At 41.9% G+C, this 20,878-nt stretch overlaps 1 protein-coding gene across 3 annotated transcripts in view; it reads left to right on the forward strand.

Moving 5' to 3' along the window:
• NFS1 (NFS1 cysteine desulfurase) overlaps positions 1–20,878 on the forward strand; it is a 73,109-nt gene that overhangs the window by 1,539 nt on the left and 50,692 nt on the right. For 2 of the 3 annotated variants that reach the window (XR_013263484.1, XM_077459012.1), the window contains exons 2-10: positions 769–851; positions 4,055–4,171; positions 7,017–7,100; positions 8,937–9,089; positions 9,185–9,278; positions 12,155–12,289; positions 13,677–13,834; positions 18,766–18,871; positions 19,973–20,054. Coding sequence is in view for 2 of the 3 variants with exons in the window: in XM_077459012.1 (XP_077315138.1) it covers positions 769–851; positions 4,055–4,171; positions 7,017–7,100; positions 8,937–9,089; positions 9,185–9,278; positions 12,155–12,289; positions 13,677–13,834; positions 18,766–18,871; positions 19,973–20,054 (1,012 nt within the window). In the remaining variant the exon portion in view is untranslated. The remainder of the gene's footprint in view (positions 1–768; positions 852–4,054; positions 4,172–7,016; positions 7,101–8,936; positions 9,090–9,184; positions 9,279–12,154; positions 12,290–13,676; positions 13,835–18,765; positions 18,872–19,972; positions 20,055–20,878) is intronic. The other variant, XM_077459013.1, reaches the window with a different exon arrangement.

The raw sequence follows: 20,878 nt of genomic DNA on the forward strand, positions 1-20,878 counted from the left end.
TCCTCCAGGAGTCTGCAGGAGAAGGGCCCTCCTTCCACTGGGGGGTGGGTCTGCAGTAGAAGGGCCCTCCTTCCACTGGGGGTGTCTGCAGGAGAAGGGCTGTCCTACTAGGGCATAATGGACAGTAAGCATGAGACTTGGTAAAACTGTTGGGAAAGGGAGGGGCTTTAGTGAAGGGATAACTGTACTAAAAGTACACTCATCTTTTTGACAGTTGTCCCTTCTGGAGAATCCCCCCTGAAATCTCCTTTCACACGGGGATCTCCTCACTGAGTGGGCGGATGACAGGTCTGTGTCAGCTCAGACACGGCCCGCTTTTCTATATGGGGCAGTCAGATGGAAAGAGAAATGTCATCCCATCCCATCCCATCCGCCGGATGGATGGGGAACATCCCTGTCGTCTGTTTTTAGCAGACCGGTCAGATGCCGGCTGATATCAGCGCACACATGTCTGCTGACATCCGCTGTTCCATAGAGAAGAATGGAGCATCTGTTTGAAAGGGACCTTACTCTTCTTTCAGTGACATCCATTACGTTTTTAGTGGAGCTCAGCAGGACAGCCAGGCAATCTGCATTTTTTGAGGGAGGTCGGCAGTATATGGCCGCCTATGTGTGTCTCTTACTTCTCTGAGAACTCCGTTCCCTTTATAATATTGTTGTAAACAAGTTGATGAATCCAAAGCACACGGAACTGGGCGTCACCATGAACATTGCACAACTCGATGCAATTTGCTGAGTATAATTAATTGAGGCATTTTTGTTTTTCAGCAGACTGGCGTGATAGAAAGTCTAAAGAGGAGACGTCGGAGCACAGACCACTCTACATGGATGTTCAAGCAACAACTCCAATGGTGTGTTGTGTTCTTCCTCGTTCTGCTAAGTACATCCATTACATATAATAATAACCCCCAGATTGTGGATGTCCAGAGTTAGAGGTTCTGTTATTTGTCCTACAAGTGGCAAAATGACAGGGTCTCTTTAAAACCCATCCTGTGACTCAGTTATACTTGGCATCAGAGCATTCCCCCTTCATCGCAGCTGCCACAAAAGACAGGTGTTGACTGGTGTGAGATTTCAAGTTTAATTTAATGGAAAAGATTCACAATATTTTCCTACCAGGGTGATGATGCAAACTTATGAAATCATGCAAAATGACACCTTTAACACTTCAATGTTTGCATAACATCTTTCAAAAACGGAAGTAGTTGTTGTAATTGATCACACTGGTATGTATGTGATCAGCATTATAAGCCTCAAAGCAGGTGGATAAAAATTGTTGATTAAAAAAAAAAAAAAAATATATATATATATATATATATATATGCTTTTGGAGTAAAAATATATCAAAGATGGTTTTCTCTTTAAGATACATTAATAATTTAGTTTATTTAGCATGAGGCTGTATATTCTGCAATATTTATTATTTTTGGTGAACTCATTCAATGAATCCAAACTCTGCAAGCTGAGATAACATGCGCTGCATTGATGCATTGACACACTTTCACAGTAACCATCAGATAATACAAACTTCAGGAATATTCCTTTATCTCATTTGTTCTATGTACACTACAAACTGTATGATTGAATCGGTTCTGATCTCGTTGTTTTACTAAACTGACAGCTTATTATTCTAAATAGTAAGCCTTCATTTTGTTTGCAAATAGTAAAGATTCTAACTACCAGCAAGAATAAGTCCTTACATTTAAAGAGCACCTGTTATTTCAGGTCCATCATGGCAGCGCCTGTCAGCGGGCATCCACTCATCTGCTGCCGCCACATCCCTCACCTTGTTGTGTCACTGCCACATCACCAGCCGTCCCATTAAAGTGAATGGGACTGTCGGTGAGTCAACAGCGGGTCAGGGGAGAAGCCGCTGCGGGACAGAGATGACAGTTGCTCTTTTAAAAATGACAATTTAATTGCTGAAATACAGTAATCAGCCAATCGCATAGATGGGGAATGATATTTCTGAAGTTGTACCATGCACAGTATGGAATGTCCCGTGTGTTGCCATGATTGCAAGTTAACATTTAATGTTATGATTTACATTTTGGATAATGTTACATTGCAAAATGGCTTGTATAGTCATTTAGAAATGTTTTATATCGGTGTTTTTATAAAAGTAGAAATCTAGTTTAGTTTAGGAGTGATGAAGAGGTTTTTATTGCTGTCTTTGTCCCCATCGGTGAGATATTCCAGCTCTTTCTGTAACCAGAGGCAGCACAGGAAGTGCAAATACCTTTGACTGTTGTCACCAGAGAAAGTGTCTTAATTGCAAATAGCAGCTATTTCAGTGACCGCTGTAACATTTTGCATTCCCCCTCGCTTTCTTCTCCAGTGACAATGGTTTCCAGAACAAATAGTAAGAGTAGTTCTCCCCAATGGTGACACAGACAACAGCAAATACTTGGCAGCAATTCTAACCTTTTTCCTACATTATCCAGTTTTGACTTGAGTTCTACTTTTAATGTAGGTTCCAATTCTTGTGATATATATATGTATGTGTATATATAATATATATATATATATATATATATATATATATATATATATATATATATATATATATATATATATATATATATATATATATATATATATATATGTATATGTGTATATATGATAAAATTAGGGTTGTGCCGATACTAAGCATTTTTAAGGATATCGGTACTCGTGGAAATGAACCGATACCTTCTAGTTTTTATTTTTTATTTTTTCTCTTCCAGCTGATGGCGGGATTTCCCTGCTAACAGCTGAAATGTAAAGAAATGAATGGCGGTAATTATTGGTTGTTAAGCAGCGGGAGCCGCCGCGTCCTTAACAACTAAGTCAGCTGTCTATGGGATTCCCCTCCCCACCTCCTCCTCCCCTCCCGACAGCTGTCACCAGGCCCAGACTGGCCGGGGGCCACGTGTCCTCTGCAGTGCTGGGTGTACAGACAGACAGGGCCATATCTACAAAGGCATACAAGGCATTTTCCTTGTTGGGTGATGCTGACCAGTTTATGCTTCAAGAGGGCGAGGGGGCCAGACTCAGCAGAGGGTGAATGGATGATAATTAAGTGTTCATCTGCCTATCGAGCCTCCAAGACATGTTCTTGTAGAGCGGATCTCCCTCCCTCTCTTCAGCCATCTTCCGGGGACTCCACTCACCCCCATCTATGAAGAATGGACAGGGTGAACTCTGCTTCCTCTAAATTGCTCAGCTTCACCCAACCGTAACAGTTCTCCCTGTCCTCGTGTGTGGAATGCTGTGCGGTGCCGGCTCCTTTCTAATGATTTGTATGTTGCTCGGACTGCAGTGCGTGCTGACATCTGTCAATGTGCACTGCAAGCTGGAGGCACAGCGGGGATGTGATCCCTCAGCGCAGCCCAGAATACACAAGATTCTACTATTCTGTCTGTGTCGTAGGAATGCAGGTTACGGGAACAAGTTTGGGTTACCAAGGTAAGTCTGCAGGTAACCTAAAGGCTGTGCTGTGTGCTGTCACACCTCCACCTAATGTCTACATGATTGATAGTCAAATGAAGGGTTATCTATCATCATCCAATCTGTGTGAAGGTCCTGAATCGGGATATGAATTTAAGATTAATCTGTACAACATACTGATAATCCTCTGATAGCTGTGGGATCCTCACTGATTATTAAGGGCTCTGACTATTTCCTGTGTAAATATCATGTCATCCTACTATGCACCATGTCCACAGTCTCTGAAGATCTACAATCCCCCTACTCCCCCCCCCCCCCCCCCCACCTAGACCTCGCTTACCCCCTATTCCCCCCCCATTCTGTCCTCACCCCCTTCTCCCTCCCCCCCCCCCCACCTAGACCTCGCTTACCCCCTTTTCCCCCCCATTCTGTCCTCACCCCCTTCTCCCCCCACCCAGCACTCACTTACACCCTACTCCCTCCCCCCACCCTGCTCTTTGCCCTTACCCCAGCCTCACTGGGCTCCCCTGATATAGATAGATACATTTTTAGGTACAGTTTGATAAATCTGGATTACAATTTTTTTTTTTTTTTTTTTTTTTTTATGTACAATCCTTCTTTTTAGGATCCCAGGGTACTAGACTGTATGCTGCCTTACTTGATGAACTACTATGGAAACCCTCATTCAAGAACCCATGCGTACGGCTGGGAGAGCGAGAAGGGGATGGAGAAAGCACGAGAGGTAACTTAGGTTTTCTAAAAGGAAAAGGATGGCTGTGCCTTTAATAAAAATTGGACCAGGGTAGTCTCTGAACCATCTTTTTGAGCAGTACCTAAGAATTTGCTGTTTCATTCTTAAAGTGCTACTAAAGTGTTTTTTTTTTCCCCCTTCATCTTCCAGGACAGCATCTATTTTCAACTAGCTGTCCTGGAAAATTCTTGGAAATACCGTTACCAATAAGTCTAAAGCCCCATACACACTATCAGATTATCTGCTGAGTTTTTCCTTCAGATTTACCAAAACCATGTAGTAGAAGGGCCTACCTGATTGCATACACATTGAAACTCCTAAGGTTTGTCCTCATATTATATGGTTTTGGTAAATAGTGTGTATGGGGCTTTACAGGGGTTTCCCCCCCCCCCCCTTCCAGGACAGTTATAGAATATAGACCAGTGATGGCAAACCTTGGCACCCCAGATGTTTTGGAACTACATTTCCCATGATTATCATGTATTCTGTAGTGTAGTTGAGCATTTTGGGAAATGTAGTGTTAAAACATCTGGGGTGCCAAGGTTCACCATCACTGATATAGACTCTGTCCTGGAAAATTCATGGAAATTAGTCTAATGGGGTTTTTTTTGTTTAAAAATAACAAACATGTTCTGTGCAGTGGTTTTGCACAGAGAAGCCCAGATCCTCCTCTTCTCGGGTCCCTCTTCCATGCTCCTGGCCCCTCCCTCCTTCCGAGTGCCCCCACAGCAAGTAGCTTGCTATGGGGGCTCCTGAGCCGCTGCTCCGTGTGTTCATTCAGACATGGAGGCGTGGCTTGACCCTGCCCCTCTGTCTCCTCATTGGCTCACTGACTTTGATGGCAGCAGAAGCCAATGACGCCTGCTGTGTGTCTGATCCAATGAGGAGGCAGAGTCCCGGACATCCAAGTCTCACGCAACATCGCTGGATTGAGAAGGGGCTCAGTTAAGTATTGGGGGGGGGTGGGGCCCTGCTGCACACGGAAGGTTTTTTTATCTTAAAGCACAGAATGCATTAGGATAAAAAAAAATACTTTTAACCACTTGAAGACCAGGCATTTTCTGGCACGTTTTTGTTTACATGTGAAAACCATGTTTTTTGCAAAAAAATTACGTACAACCCAAACATATATTTATGTTTAAAAGCAGAGGCTGTAGAGAATTGATGGGTTTTGCAATTTTTTATGTTGCACAGTATTTGCGCAGCAGTTTTTGGGGAAAAATACACTTTAAAAAAAAAATGTTAATGCAAAATAAAAACAAAAAAAGCCCAATTTGTTTGTAAATTGTAAAAGTTGTCACGCCAAGTAAATGAATATCAAACATGTCAGCCTTTTAAATTGCGCATGCCCACACAACGGCAACAAATGACGTAATTTTGCTATCCATAAGCTATGCTTTAAAAGCCTTTACAGATTACCACTTTAGATTTACAAAGATGGTCTAGTGCAAGAATTGCTGCCCATGATCTGATGTTCGCGGCGATACCTCACATGTGTGGTCCAATCATTGTTTGCTTGCGGGACTGATGCACGCTTTCACCTTTTGTGCGCTAGTACGGGGGTCACTTTAAATGTATTTTTTTTTTTTTTTTACACTGTTGCTTTAAAAAAAAATAAAAAACATTTTTATCACTTTTTTTTTTATTGCGGTCACAAGGAATGTAAACATCCTCGTGACCGCAATAGGCAGTGACAGGTACTCTTTATGGAGGGATCGACTACAGATCACTCCTTTGCTCTTGAAAGCATTGAAATTGCCAAGATTAGCGTTTTGCTTTTCAAATAATGGCGCCGTTGAGATCCAGGTAAAATAGAAGTCGTGTCATCGCTTCCGGGTACCATAGTGGAGATCTGATCAAGCCAATCCTGGCTTTGTATGGGTCTCCAATTAGCTGGTGGATGTGCTCAGGTCTCCCGGTGGCGGGTGGGGTTTTGGCATCCCCTCCTGCTGCTTGTAATAGCAGTCGAGTGGCTACTTAGCTGCTCCAATTGCAATTACAAGAGAGCCGACTGCCGGTGTTCTGCCCTATAGTGTCCGGCCATGAAATAGTGTCGGAAAATTTCCGGAGCTGAACGGCGCCTGCGCCGTGAGTGGAGGTGGTAGCCCCACCATCCAAGCGGACATAGGGTTGTGAGTATTAAAGGGCCCCTCGCGGGCGAGCTTCGCTCGCCACGCTTCGGGCTCGGCCTCGCTGCGCTTGGCTCTTTTTTATTCCTACTCTATGTCCACTTGGATAGTGGGGATAGAACCTGGACTCACGGCGCAGGCGCCGTTCATCCTCGGCAATTTTCGGAATCTGCGTTGCTGTGTACTGCGCATGCGCAGTACACAGCGGACACTATCCGATGGAGGACGGTATTAGACAAGACACCGGCTCTAAAGAATTTAAATTTTTTTTTTTTAAACGTTATCGGGATGATGCCTTCTGCTACTTTTCTGGAGTGTATTGAACTCTCTGGGAAGCATTACTGCTGAGCTAATAATTCCTCAATTTTACAGTGTTGAGTATTGACTGGTGTGTAAGTGGTATAGGATATCAAGCCTGAAAAGGGGCATTTGAAAATATATGTCAAATAAGCATTCTATATAGATATTGATTTATTTGTCACAACTTGACTGCCAGCACTGCATGTAGAGTTGGCAATCTATTTTGGGTTCCTGGCACACAGAGATAAGATGACTTCTCCAAGGACAAATTAAAAAGGGCTGTGACCTTGCCTTTCTATTTTCCCTTCGGTTGAATCATTTGAAGTTTAAACACTTCACTGTATGCCAGAAATTTAGATCATCTGATGTATTTATCTGAAAAAAAAAAATATGTTTTTCTTATGCAGCAAGTGGCAAACCTGATTGGAGCAGATCCAAGGGAGATCATTTTCACAAGCGGGGCCACCGAATCGAACAATATTGCTATAAAGGTAAATTTTAGGTTTCATTCTTAGTCTTTTTATGAAAGTACATTTTTGTGCCTTAGGCTTATTATTCTTATGGGAACAGTGTGAGATACTCTCTAAAATTTGAGGATTTCCCCACTTGAACAGTTGTTACCAAAACAGAGACGATGAAACAACCTGCCAGGGTGATTGGCCATCACTGATAATCTCTACCCTACCTTTCTATATAAAAAATATATATATATATATATATATAACATGACCCTTATGCCACGTACACACGAGTGAATTTTCCATCAGAAAAATCTTGTTTGTTTTTTCCGATGGACTTCCGCTCAAGCTTGGCTTACATATACACGGTCACGAAAAAAGTTTGAACTTTCAACCGTCAAGAACGCAGTGACGTACAACACTACGACGAGCCGAGAAAATGAAGTTTGATGCTTCCGAGCATACGTCGAATTGTTTCCGAGAATGCGTAGGAATTTTGCGTGTCAGAATTGCTACAAACGATCGGAATTTCCGATCAAAACTTTTTCCGACCGAAAAATTGAGAAACTACTCTTAATCTTTTGCTGGCGGGAATTCTGCCAGCAAAAGTCCAATGGAGCATACACACGGTCGCATTTTCCGACCAAAAGCTCTCATTGGTCTTTTGCTGGCCGAATTTCCGATCATGTGTATGCAGAATTATATAAAATAACATACCTGAGTACTGGGAAATTCTTAAATATAGTCAACATGGTTGCAAAATAGTTATGGTGTTAAAATGATGCAGCGGGATAAGGAAATTCACCTAAGGACCTTTTTCAACCAAAACCAGAAGCAGTGCATTCTCTTTATTATGCTTTAGGTCTAATAATTATTATAAGATAACAGTATCCACTTACCAACTGCCCTATAGCAGTCTTACTTTTAGATATGTATATATATGTGTGTATATATGTATGTGTGTGTGTGTGTGTGTGTGTGTGTATATTTTATATATATATATATATATATATATATATATATATATATATATATATATATATATATATATATATATATATATATAATATATGTGTGTGTGTGTGTTCCTGCACTTCCGGGTATTGGGCATGGCTGCGCACCACTGGTGGCTTGTTTCCACTGTAATTTTTACACAGCGGGAGCTGATCAGCAGATACAGCGAACCCGATGTCTGCCGTCACCCGCTGATCATTCAGTACACAGGCAAGTATGATGATCTGCCTATGTAAACAAGGGGGGAGCGTAGTTCCAGGAAGATGTCCATGGATGCCCTCCCGGAACAACAGAGCCACGCTGTAGCCAACTTTCAGCTGTAGCTCAGTAATGAAGTGGTTGTGAACCATCCTGACTTGTGCTTCTTGCACCATCTTTACCTTTCACACTAGCATGAAATGCATCTCATGATTTTTACTAGAAACCAGTGCTGAGAGAGATAAAGGGGCTTTAACTGGTGATCTCCTTTGAAAAAATGCTAAATGCCTGTCTGTTTCTGGCTTCTGAATGTGAGTATCTATCTGATCTAGAACAGACAGGCATGTCAGAGTTGCGATGAAGTAAGAACTGCTGATCTGTGTATTTTTATTTTCCGGCTCTGATTTATATTGTAGTGAGGTCTTTGCAATACAATGACTGTCAGGTGACTGGCGGTTTCAGAGAGAATTCAGCAAAGGCAACGTTCTCAGTAGAGGGGCTAAGATGACCATCAGAGAACCAGAATCTTTAGAAGGAAGCCTGCAATGGCAGTCCATGTATTTCCTGATGACAGGTTTCCTTAACAATGGGGGGGCGTTTTATTTTCAATGAGTTTTTTGTTTCTGATATTGGACCTCTTGTTTTATTTGTATCAAGGGAGTAGCCAGATTCTACAAGTCCCGCAAGAAACACCTCATCACCACTCAGACTGAACATAAGTGTGTCCTGGATTCATGCCGCTCATTAGAAGCTGAAGGATTTCAGGTCACTTACCTTCCTGTTCTAACCAACGGCCTAGTGGACTTAAAGGTGACAGTCACATCTGTTTCTCATTATATTTTGTGATCGTGTAGCAGATTTTTGTTTTTTTCCTTTGTTAAAGGCACGGTTATTTTTGCTTTTAGGTTCTAGAAGAGGCCATTCGACCGGACACTAGTCTGGTATCTGTTATGGCTGTGAACAATGAGATAGGAGTGAAACAGCCTATAGCAGACATAGGTTAGTATCCATTTTTTTTATCTTTAAAAAAAATAAAAATAAAAAAAAACTGAACTCCAGGTAAACCTCTAGATACATGGATGGATTACATAAATGGGGGGCTGTTGTACCTGTTTCACACAGCACAGTTCTGCCTGCAGTCAGGAGGGGACCCGATCATTCTCTATTGCAGTTTCACCTTCACGAACATGTCTCTGCACCCCAACTTTTGACTGGGCAGTAAAGTGAAAAACAGCCCACTAATATGCTGTTCTCATTGTCCGCTTGCTTTCTCCTCACATCATTCTCCTTGCATTGCAGTACAGCTGATTGGCTCCTTGTGTTGGTAAAAAAAAAAAAAAACTTTTATTTTTATTTTACATATGTAGAGGTAATCTCGTGAGGGCTGCTGAGTGTTGTGGTCAGTCTGTCACCCTGCCCAGCCACTCACACAGTTCGCATTTACCCTCAGGCAGAAAACCAGTCCATGAACTTTTTGTATTTTTATTGAGGGGAATAAACTTGGATTGGGGTATTTATGAGATGCCCAGATGATTAAGAACAATTTAGGGACTTGACTATATACAACTCCAGTATATACACCTCCTTTCTTCTCTCCAGCACATCACTTGCTTGTACTTCCTGAACCAGCAAGCAATTTATTTTAGGCCTGACACTGGCTCAGCCAGGCCTAAGGTGAATCGCCTTTGAAAAATTTGTAGGTAGTCTTAGTGCTAGCTGTTGATGTGGCTACTGCTCCCAGCACCACATCTTCAGGCCCTGCCAGCCCACCTGGCTGCAGCTGCCTCTCTCCACTGCCCGTGCCACCACATTCCACTCCACTGGCTCTGCACCCATCCCAGACTGCACTCTCCCAGTCCTCTCAGGCGTGCCTCTCTAGTCCTCTCCTGACTGTGTGTCACTTACCAGCCCTCTTGGCTGTGACCTGTTGCTCCTCCCTGGAGACTTGCCTGGTAGTGCTATGTCCTGCTGTCCTCTCCTTGCTCCTGTGCCTCCTGTTCAGGACACCTCCACGTGTTCCTAGAAGGTCCCATCCGCTCTGACAGTAAAGAACCCGCTATGCAGTGGCTGCCCATCCATATGGGAGCGCACGGCGCCGCCCCCCTCATTCATGAGTCCGGCCCCTAAATCTACATGCAGGGCTCCAGATGCATAGATTTCAGTAGGGGTTTTTATTCTAATCTTTTTTTATAGAAACACAGCCTGATGCATGAAGGTAAAAAAAACCTCTGTTCAGCAGTGCCCCCATCCCCCCCTAAATCTTACCAGAGTTCCATCTCGAACCAGCGAAGTGCACGAGAGCCACGGCTTTCCCGGATCTCACTCCTCATTGACTGAGACAGCAACGGTATCCATTGTCTCCCGCTACTGTCAATGACAACCTGTCAACCAATGAGGAGAGAGCTGAGGCAGGGCCGAGTCTCACTCAGTTTTTTTTATAAAGAAAAGAAAACTCTTTAACCACTTCCCGCCTGTAGGATGTCATTGACTTCCTGGATTTTAAGTTGAGATATGGGCATGATGCCTGCAGCTACAGGCATAATCCCAGTATCTTTTTTTTTTTTTTTTTTTTTTTTTTTTTTTTTCCGCCTATAATGTAAAAGCCACCCTATTGCTGATTGGCCTCTGGATTGCTTTTACAGGCAGTGGGAAGGGATGCCCCAACCCCCCCCCCCGCCTCGCCCACTGGTGCCTTTCCATGCTCTCCCATTCGATCAGGAAGCCGGGATCTGATCCAGTGGTGCTGCCGGGTTACCATAGAGCTAGCTGTGAACCAGATGGTCTCCAGCCATCCATATGATCCTGGGAGGCAAGAAGTCACTTCCAGCTCTGGCATTTGTAAACACTGGCATTTTTTTTCCCCCTGGAAAGCGGATATCAATGTGTTTTTTTTTTTTTGTTTTGGATCTCATGCTTTCCAGGGTAGAGTGATATCTAGGGTCTTACAGGCCCCAAATGTCTCCATTAAGAGGACCTGTCATGCCTTATTTCTATCTCAAGGGATGTTTACATGTATATAGCAATTTTCAAGCGTGACATGTTGGGTATCTGTTTACTCGGTGTAACATAATCTGACTGGACCTAAGCAAAATTGAGCCTTGTTTACATGGATGTACTTAAGCATACACCTGTGTGAGTGCTGTGTTTGCACGCACAGGGATGCACAGGTCTTCTGTGCATCCCCATTCATATCAAGTGCACGGATGCGGTCGCTGCTCTCAAGAAACCCATGTGGGTACGGGTCCCCAAATGCATACAGTGTGGGTCTGCTGACCTACATGGATGTCAAATTGGGAGCAGCCGCTGTGTCCACGTACCTGTCTCCTCTCACATTCCAGCATTGTCCCGTCTGCAACACCACTCCACTCTCTTCCTCGTTCCACAGGGGACACGGACAGTCTCTCTCACTGCTGTTAATTTATATCCTGTGAGAAGGAGGAGGGGGGGGGCAACGGCGGTGGCTGAGCCACACTGTATGTGTGGATGCACAGAGCCCACACAGGTGCTCCCATAGCAGACAGCTTCCTCTACTCAGAGGAAGTAGGTGCTGCCAGCTGGGGAGCCACCAAAGGAGAGGTAAGCGTCTCCCCTGTGCAATATCTCTGCACAGAGCAGCTAAGTATAATCGCTTATTTTTACTTCAATAAGAAAATTTGCCTTTTTAATATCACTTTAGGTATACCCATGTGAACAAAGCTTAAGCCTAACTTTTTTGTTCTCTTCCTGCTTTTTTAAATTTTAATTTTTTTTGCAAAACTCTTAATTTAACAGGCGGCATTACAGATGCCAAAATAAACCCTTCGAATTCATTGTACCCAAGCTTTTATATATATTCTTCTTATTTATTCAATTTCCCTTCTCTGTTCTGTCTCTAGCACATATCTGCAATTCTAGAAAAGTCTTCTTTCACACTGATGCGGCACAGGCTGTCGGTAAGATTCCAATGAATGTGAACCAAATGAAGATTGATCTGATGAGCATAAGTGGTCATAAAATCTATGGCCCAAAAGGTAATCTCTTATTTTGTACACTTTTTTTTTTTTTTTTTTTTTTTTTTTTAATCAGTTTTCTAAAATACGGTATTATCTTATATATTATGTATTATATTTGTCCCTCTCTCCTCTCAGCGACCAAGATTTTTTTTTATATTTGCTTAGCTCCTCCCAAGAGCCAGCCTATAGCTTGCATCAAAGTTGGGGGCTCTTGAGAGGAGTACTGATGCAGGGTGCTGTGATGGTTTCAGGAAGTTTATGTACAGCACCGTACCAGCTCCTCCCACCAGCAATGATCTGCCTGCAAATGCATAGAAAAGCACAAAGACCTAGCAATGACATCCCTGGATCTAAAAAATTTATTTTATTGAAAGTGGAAAGGTTTTATTTTTAACTTTCATTATTAATGCATGTTAATACCGGGGGGGGGTTGTGAATCAGGGAAGGTAAAATATAAGCAGATTAAACTTCAGCTTTAAGCAGCTGCAGATTCTGAATATTAAAGGAGTTGTAAACCCTCAGGAATGCATTAAGGTGCACTATTGTGATGCAGCTGCCCCCCAGAAGAACAATTTTACTTGCCTGAACCCAATCGTTCCAGCGACGGGGACAAGCAAAGTAGCTCCAGCGGCTGTCTCTGGTCCCCACTGGATAGATTTTTAGCAGCGGATCAAATCAACTGACCCTGGGGGTTGGGTTGCTGTCTGATAATGGACGCAGCAGTAGGACTCTGGAGCGCGCCCGCACGAGTGCTGCCTGGGGGCGCTCGAGAAGAGGAGGAGCCAGGAGCGCCGCTGGGTGACCCGAGAAAAGGAGGATCGGGGACACTCTGTACAAAATCACTGCACAGAGGAGGTAAGTATAGACATGTTGTTTAAAAAAAAAAAAAAAAAAAACTAAGCTTTACAATCACTTTAAAGTGTTCCTGACACTTCTGTATTATTATTATTATTATTATTATTCACGATTTATATAGCACCAACAGTTTACGCAGCGCTTTACAATGTAGAGGGACAGCACAGTTGCAGTACAGTTCAATTACAGTACAGCTACAAAAAGTGTATTTGCTGATTTTTAATAAACACACACTTGCCTTACCCAAGGTCCAGCGATGCAGCTTTCCAAAGCCTTCTCTCCTTGTCCTGGCTGCGGCATTGCAAGTGACAGCTTGGGGCTTCACAGCCGGGTGCCCACACTTTCAATGCGCTGAGTTGCACTGCGTGTCCTGAATGCCCGGGCAATCTTCCTGGACCTATGATGTGTCCTAGAAGATTGGGCTGGGTACCTGTCAAAACTAGGTACCCACTCTTTTCTCTGTTCTTTGAACATGAAGCTACAACACTCTTCTGGCCTTAGATGGTTACCATCAGCTGTTTATCCTTCCCTTTTTTTTTCTTTTTTTTAGGTGTAGGAGCAATTTATGTTCGCCGGCGACCTAGAGTACGAGTGGAGGCCTTGATGAGCGGTGGAGGTCAGGAGAGGGGCCTGAGATCTGGTACAGTTCCAACTCCGCTTACTGTGGGATTTGGGGCAGCCTGTGAGATATCTCAGCAGGAGTTAGAGGTAAATGGCCTGCTTGATATGATAAAATAGGTTTGCAGATCTCTTGTGCTTGGTGGTAATTGGAGTCTCTGACTCATATTGGCTTAGGACAAACCCATCAGATTTTTTATTAATGCATTTTTTTTTTTTTTTGGGATGTTATAGTAGGTGTGCCTGCACTGTGCACTGAGATCAGAAGGGCTGCTTATACAGTGGGGCAAAATAAGTATTTGATCCCCTACATATTGTGCAAGTTTGCCCACTTCCAAAGAAGTGAAGGGTCTATAATTATTTAAATTTATCATAGGTGTATTTCAAATTATAGAGCTAGAAAAAAAACACATACAAATATTATAAACTGAGTTGCAGTTCAGTGAGTAAAATAAGTATTTAATAACCAACCAACAATAATTCTGGCTCCCACAGACTGGCTACAGTATGTGTTCATGTAGTACACAGATTCTTCCTGTGAATTTAAGAGGGTGCTCCTAACGACAACTGTCCACAGAATCTTTCTTCCATTCAAACCCGCCATCGTGGGCAAGACCAAAAAGCTGTCAAAGGACATCGGGAACAAAAAAGGCAGCAATGGCCTACAAGACAATCAGCAAGAACCTTAGTGAGGAGACAACTGCTGGAGCGATTATATGCAAATGGAAGAAATACTCAATCATCAATTGCCCTCGGTCTGGAGCTCCATGCAAGGTTTTGCCTCAATGGGGTAAGGATGATCATGAAAACAGTGAGGGATCAGCCGAGAACTACACGGGAGAAGCTTGTGAATGATCTCAAGGCAATACGCTGCCATGAATTGAAATTTTGCAGCGCCTGCAAAGTCACCCTCCTCAAGAACGTACAGACCTATCTGAAGTTTGCCAATGAACATCTAAATAATTCAGAGAAGGAGTAGAAGAATGTGCTGTGGTCAGATGAGACCAAAATTTAGCTCTTTGGCATTAACTCGACTCACTGTGTTTGGAGGAAGAAAAATACTGACTATGACCCTAATAACACCATCCCTATAGTCAAGCACGGAGGTGGAAACATTATGCTTTGGGGCTGCTTCTCTGCTAAAGGTACAGGCCGACTTTGCCGCATTGAGGGGCCAATGGACGGGGTCATGTATTGTAAAATCTTGGATGAGAACACTGAAGATGGGTCATGGATGGGGCTTCCAGCATGACAATGACCCAAAAAATACTGCCAAGGAAACAAAGGAGTAGCTCAAAAAGAAGCACATTGAGTCATGGACCAAGCTAGTCTCCAGACCTTAATCCTATAGAAAATGTATATAGGGAGTATATATTGAGAGAGGAAAATGGGATTTTTAAGGTGCAAATTATTTTGAAAATAGCAACAAATTCTATAAGAAATTTTTATTTTAGAAAAAGTAAAAAATTAACACAGCAATCGGCATGTACAAATCAACAAGACATTATGGATGCAGTATAGAATTCCCAACATGTTTCACCCATATATCGGGCTTCTTCAGGGAATGTTGTCCAGCTAGTGGCACAAGCCTTCTATTGAAAAAACATATACATATAATAATTACATTAACAGTTAATTCATAAATATAGTATCGCATACATAATATTTTAATTACACAGCAACCTCAATCTATACATGTGCGTGTCTGTTATCAGGGCAACACTTCGTACCTTGGTCTCTTGAAATATTGGTCAAATCGTTAAGGGGTCACAGGTATCTAACCGCATGCAAAAAAAAAATGTGCTAGAGGCGACCATAGAGGGCATTCAAGGACCGACTAAACAGATAATGAAGTGTGTCAAATTTAATTTGAATATGGAAAATTATGGGAACAAGTCTCCAAAATGAAATATAATATAAAAGCAAAACAAAACGGTCAACTTTCAAAACCAAAGTTCTGCAGTGGACTCAACGCCAAGGGACAAATGCTCTCTAGAACCGTCATTACTGATAGAACTATACAAATAACCAGAAAAAAGAGAAAATATGAAATGAAAAGGAAAAAAATGACTATTCAAAAAGCAAACAAGGTACATGCATTATAATAACAGCAAGAGCATTTGGTATTACATTACCATGGCAAAAAAACATTCAATATGTCCTCTGAAAAGGCAACAGCCTATGTCAGGGCGATAACATAATGATGCAGTAATGGTTTCCCATAATCAAAAAGTTTCAAGTCATTACCTGGCATTCAACCACAGCATGTGTGTCCCTAGGTTCCAGCAGCATCTAATAGCTGAAAACAGCAGCCTTAAATACCCCTCATCCGGCCTAGACCGGATGCGAACGTAAAGACCGTGCCGCGCGAACAGCGATGCGTTTATCCCTTCGCTCGTCACTGCCGGGCATTAAAATTCAACCTCAGAGGTGAGGAACGTCAATCCCTCTGGTGGTCGGAGGGGAGAACTTCCACACATCTCAAGAGCATCCAAGAGATGCGCGGAGATCTTTAAAGGGTAAAAAGGCAAGGTGGCGCACGCGCATGCGGGACAGTGAATCCGGGCGTCTATAGGGAGCTGAAACTTTGAGTTACCAAGTGGTAGCCAAGAAACCTTAAGGATTTAGAGAAGATCTGTAAAGAAGAGTGGATCAAAATCCCTCCTGAGATGTGTGCAAACCTGGTAACCAACTACCAGAAATGTCTTACCTCTGTGCTTGCCAGCAAGGGTTTCTCCACCAGTACTGTCATATTTTGCTTGAGGATCAAATACCTATTTTACATTTGTATTATGTATTTTTTTTTTTTTTTTTTCCTGGATTTTTGGTTGATATTCTGTCTATCATTTTAAAATACACCTATGATAAAAATTATAGACCATTTGTTTCTTTATAGGTGGGCAAACGTACAAAATCTGCAGGTGATAAAATTATTTTTCTCCCTGTGTATGTGTATGCAGCTCTCTGTGCCCTTTAACCACTTCTCACCTGGCCTATAGCAGAACGACGGCTGGGCGGTGGTTCAGTTATCCTGACTGGGCGTCATATGATGTCCAGCAGTATAACTGCCAGCGTGCCCGTGGAGGTGCGCGTTGCGGCGATCGGTGATGTGGAGTGTCAGTCTGACACACCGCTACATCGATCTTGGTAAAGAGCCTCTGACAGAGGCTCTTTACCACGTGATCGGCTGTGTCCAATCACGGCTGATCACGATGTAAACGGGAAGAGCATTTTATTGGATTTTGCTCACTCGTGTCTGACAGATGCGAGGTAGAGGAGAGCCGATCGGTGGCTCTCCTGACGGGGGGTAAGCGCAGCTATGTCCCCCTGCCTCATTGGTGTCGCCTCATTGGTGTCGCCTCATTGGTGTCGCCTCATTGGTGTCGCCTCATTGGTGTCGCCTCATTGGTGTCGCCTCATTGGTGTCGCCTCATTGGTGCCGCCTAGGAGTGCGACCTCATTGAATGAGAAAACTTACTTACAAAATTTTATACCCGAAACAAATACTTTTTTTTTTTTTTTTTTTCCTACATTTTTTTTTTTTTTTTATTTGTTGCGCAAAAAATAAAACACCCCAGCAGTGATTAAATGCCACCAAAAGAAAGCTCTATTTGTGGGAACAAAATGCTAAAAAAAAAATTGTTTGGGTACAGTGTAGCATGACTGTGCAATTGCCATTTAAAGTGCAACAGCACTGAAGGCTAAAAATTGGCCTGGGCAGGAAGGGGTTGTAAGTGCCTGGTATTGAAGTGGTTAATGACTTCTCTAAACAATGTAGATGAGGATCCCTTGTGCATATTCAAGTAGGTAGGTATTTTATAGTGGAAACTTCAGTATTATGGGGGAGTCAGGGATGTGATAGAACACTTGGAAGCTGGGTCTATAGCTTCTTGGCTGCAGGATTTATCCTCTTCCAACCTGCAATCTGTAAACGTCCCCCAGCACGATGCTGATGTTCCCTGCTGGGAATATCTTCATAAATGTCCTCTCTGAGACTGGTAGCTGAAGCTTTGCGTGGAGCAGATCCCAGTCGTGTGATTGCTATCAAATGCAGACTTCAGTGTGTGTGTGTGTGTATGTATGTGTGTGTGTATATGTATATGTGTGTGTGTGTATGTGTATGTGTATGTATGTATATATGTATATATGTATATATGTATATATGTATATATGTATATATATATATATATATATATATATATATATATATATATATATATATATATATATATATATATATATATATATATATATATATATATATATATATATATATATATATAATATTGTTCAGTGTTACAAAAATATTAACTTAATTAAAAGACTGTAGGGGAGCACTCTGAATCTGGTGCAGATGTGCATGGCAGCCAATCTGCTTCTAACTTAAACTTGTTCAATTAAGCTTTGACAATAAAACCTTGAAGCTGACTGGTTTCTATGCAAAGCAGCACCAGATTTTGCATGCTCCAGTTTTAGTAAATCTCCCCCTATGCATCTATATTAAAGTATCAAATATTAAAGACTAAATAAGATTGCATTTTATTACTGGAAGCCTGATGTTCCTAAAAATTTAAATAAAAAAAAAAAAAACACAAACGTACTTTGAAAATGATTCATAATGTTATATCGGACATCTTATTGTAAAGTAAACTAACACAAGCTGACATCACTAAATTTAGCCATATAAACATAGAAAAGTGATGGGAGAAAGAAAAAAAACAGAATGGTCTATTGAGTCTGCCCTTTTATTTATTTGTGACCCTAACCATCTAGTATTTGACTTCTGGTGACCAAAAAGTTAAGGCTAACTAATCCCCATGTTGGCTTTAATTTTTTATTTTTATTATTTTTGGCGATGGGCATCTATTCTAAAATATCTTCCCGATCAAGTGTATTGTATTCTGAAAAGTTCAGTAGCGCTTATAAATTTGCAATAAATGAGGGAAATATATATATATATACATTTTTTTTTTTTTTTATATATTAAGAGTGTTTGTTTTTGTATTTCTCTTCACTTTCAGTACGACCACAAAAGAATCAGCTACCTAGCAGATCGTTTGATCAAGAATATAATGCATAATATTCCTGATGTTGTGTTGAATGGAGACCCTGAGCAACGTTACCCAGGTATTAAAATGCTACAATATTAAAGATCTTTATATATATATATATATATATATATATATATATATATATATATATATATATATATATATATATATATATATATAATTTTTTATTATTTTTTTTTTTTTCTTAACCTTTTAACGTTCTGCTCCAACGTTTGGTAGAGCACATTTTGAGTCATGCTAACTCATTGAAAAAATGTGGACTTTAAAGGCCACTAGAGCCGACTACTGCCGTCCCTTTAAGTGCTTTACAATGTCAGGAGGAAAGGGGGGCTTATGATCATGTCACCGCCGTGATTGGCCTTAATGCGACAACATCTTTTGTTGTTTTAAATGCATGCTGTTATGCATTTTGACACTACTGGTTTATTTTTTTTATTTTTTATTTTTTTTGCATATGTGATGCATTTAGCTGGTGGTAAGCTGAAAGCGAGGCTAGGCATTCAAGTTTTGTAGGAAAACTGATTCACTTTAGGCCCCTTTCACACTTGTGCAACTTGTCCTGCGACTTGGGACTGCAAAGTCGCATGACAAGTCTTGCCTTATGATTTCCAATGAGTACTATTGATATCTGTGCGACTTCAAAGTAGTCCCTTTACTACCTTGGTCTGACTTTGATGCAGTTGAGGTCCATAGATCTCAAGTTTACACACAGGCATTCCCTAAAATTGCTGCAAAATCATGCGATTTTTCAAGTCGCAGCAGTGTGAAAGGGGGCCTTCATTTTACTGCTGACAAGGATGAGAAATAACTTAATATTTCTCATCCTTGTCAGGGATCATTCCCTATCCCCTTCTTTTTTTTCCCCTCCACATGACATGACAGGGCTGGTGCTTGGTAAGTTAACATTTAGACCCAGCGCCACCTCCAATCCTGCTCTTACACAGGTCTTCTTTTCTTCAAGTGTGGACAAAGCTGCAGGGGAGAAAGAAGGTAAGTAGAAGCACCACAAGGGCTGCCATTAATCTGAACTGGTCTTCTTTTTTTATCTTTATTTTTTTTGCCCCATGTTGACAAAGCAAAGGTTCTTTTGAATGCATTACTATGATGATTTCTGTTTTAGCTTATAAAAGTCTAATCTTCTTACTTTTTTTTTCAGGCTGTGTAAACCTTTCTTTTGCCTATGTGGAGGGGGAGAGTTTGTTGATGGCATTAAAAGATGTTGCACTCTCTTCTGGAAGGTATGTTGGTGCAAAGCATGCTTTTCTACTGGTAGTAAACTGTGGCAGCTGGTGCTCAATATTTTGGGGGGGGGGGGGTGCCTGAAGACTCCTTGGCCACTTGGACTCGGGACCCACTTCCTTATTGGCCAGGAGGAGAATCAGGAAGACAATAGGGAATATTCCCTATTGGGTGGCCCTGTATGGACGGGCTGCCACTTGTAAAAAAAAAAAAAAAAAGTCTGGATCGCTTTAGTGATTTATTAATAAGATCTTATAAAACCACCACTTGATTTGGGGGGGGGGGGGGAGGGCGCACGCGATCCACTTCCCCTCCATCAGGCTACAAGAAAGTCAATTAAATCAACGACAAGAAAATGACACATGACGGAAGCTTCCCATTTATAAAATGGTGAACAAGAAAAACAGAGAAAGCTATGAAAAGCTGTAGTTAAATCTATAATTTCTTGTGAACCCCAATAAGGTCCATGTAAATGAATCCATAAAGTCTGTGTCCTGCTCCACACAACACCAACGGCTGCTTTTCATAAGAGTGAAGCACCTCTGGGGGAAAAAAAAGAATAGCAAAGAGTGCCAGACTAAGTGTAGTAGTATGAGCACGGTATTTATTAAAAGACAATTGGCAACTTGCTTTTAGATGGTCAAGATGCTGCTGGGGCTACCTGCAAGATCAGACGTCACTTCCGGTTTAGTGCCCCTGTCAGTGCCAGCCTGGCTCTCTGCATTACTTGGCTCATCCCACAGCTGCATCTGATCCTGCTGGTGGTCACAGCAGCATCTTGACCATCCACCTTGACCTACGGAGAGCAGTGATCTCTATATCA

The sequence above is a fragment of the Lithobates pipiens genome, unplaced genomic scaffold (assembly GCF_037356315.1).
Source record: "Lithobates pipiens isolate NorthernLeopardFrog02 unplaced genomic scaffold, aLitPip1_a1.2 Scaffold_28, whole genome shotgun sequence".
Taxonomy (NCBI): domain Eukaryota; kingdom Metazoa; phylum Chordata; class Amphibia; order Anura; family Ranidae; genus Lithobates; species Lithobates pipiens.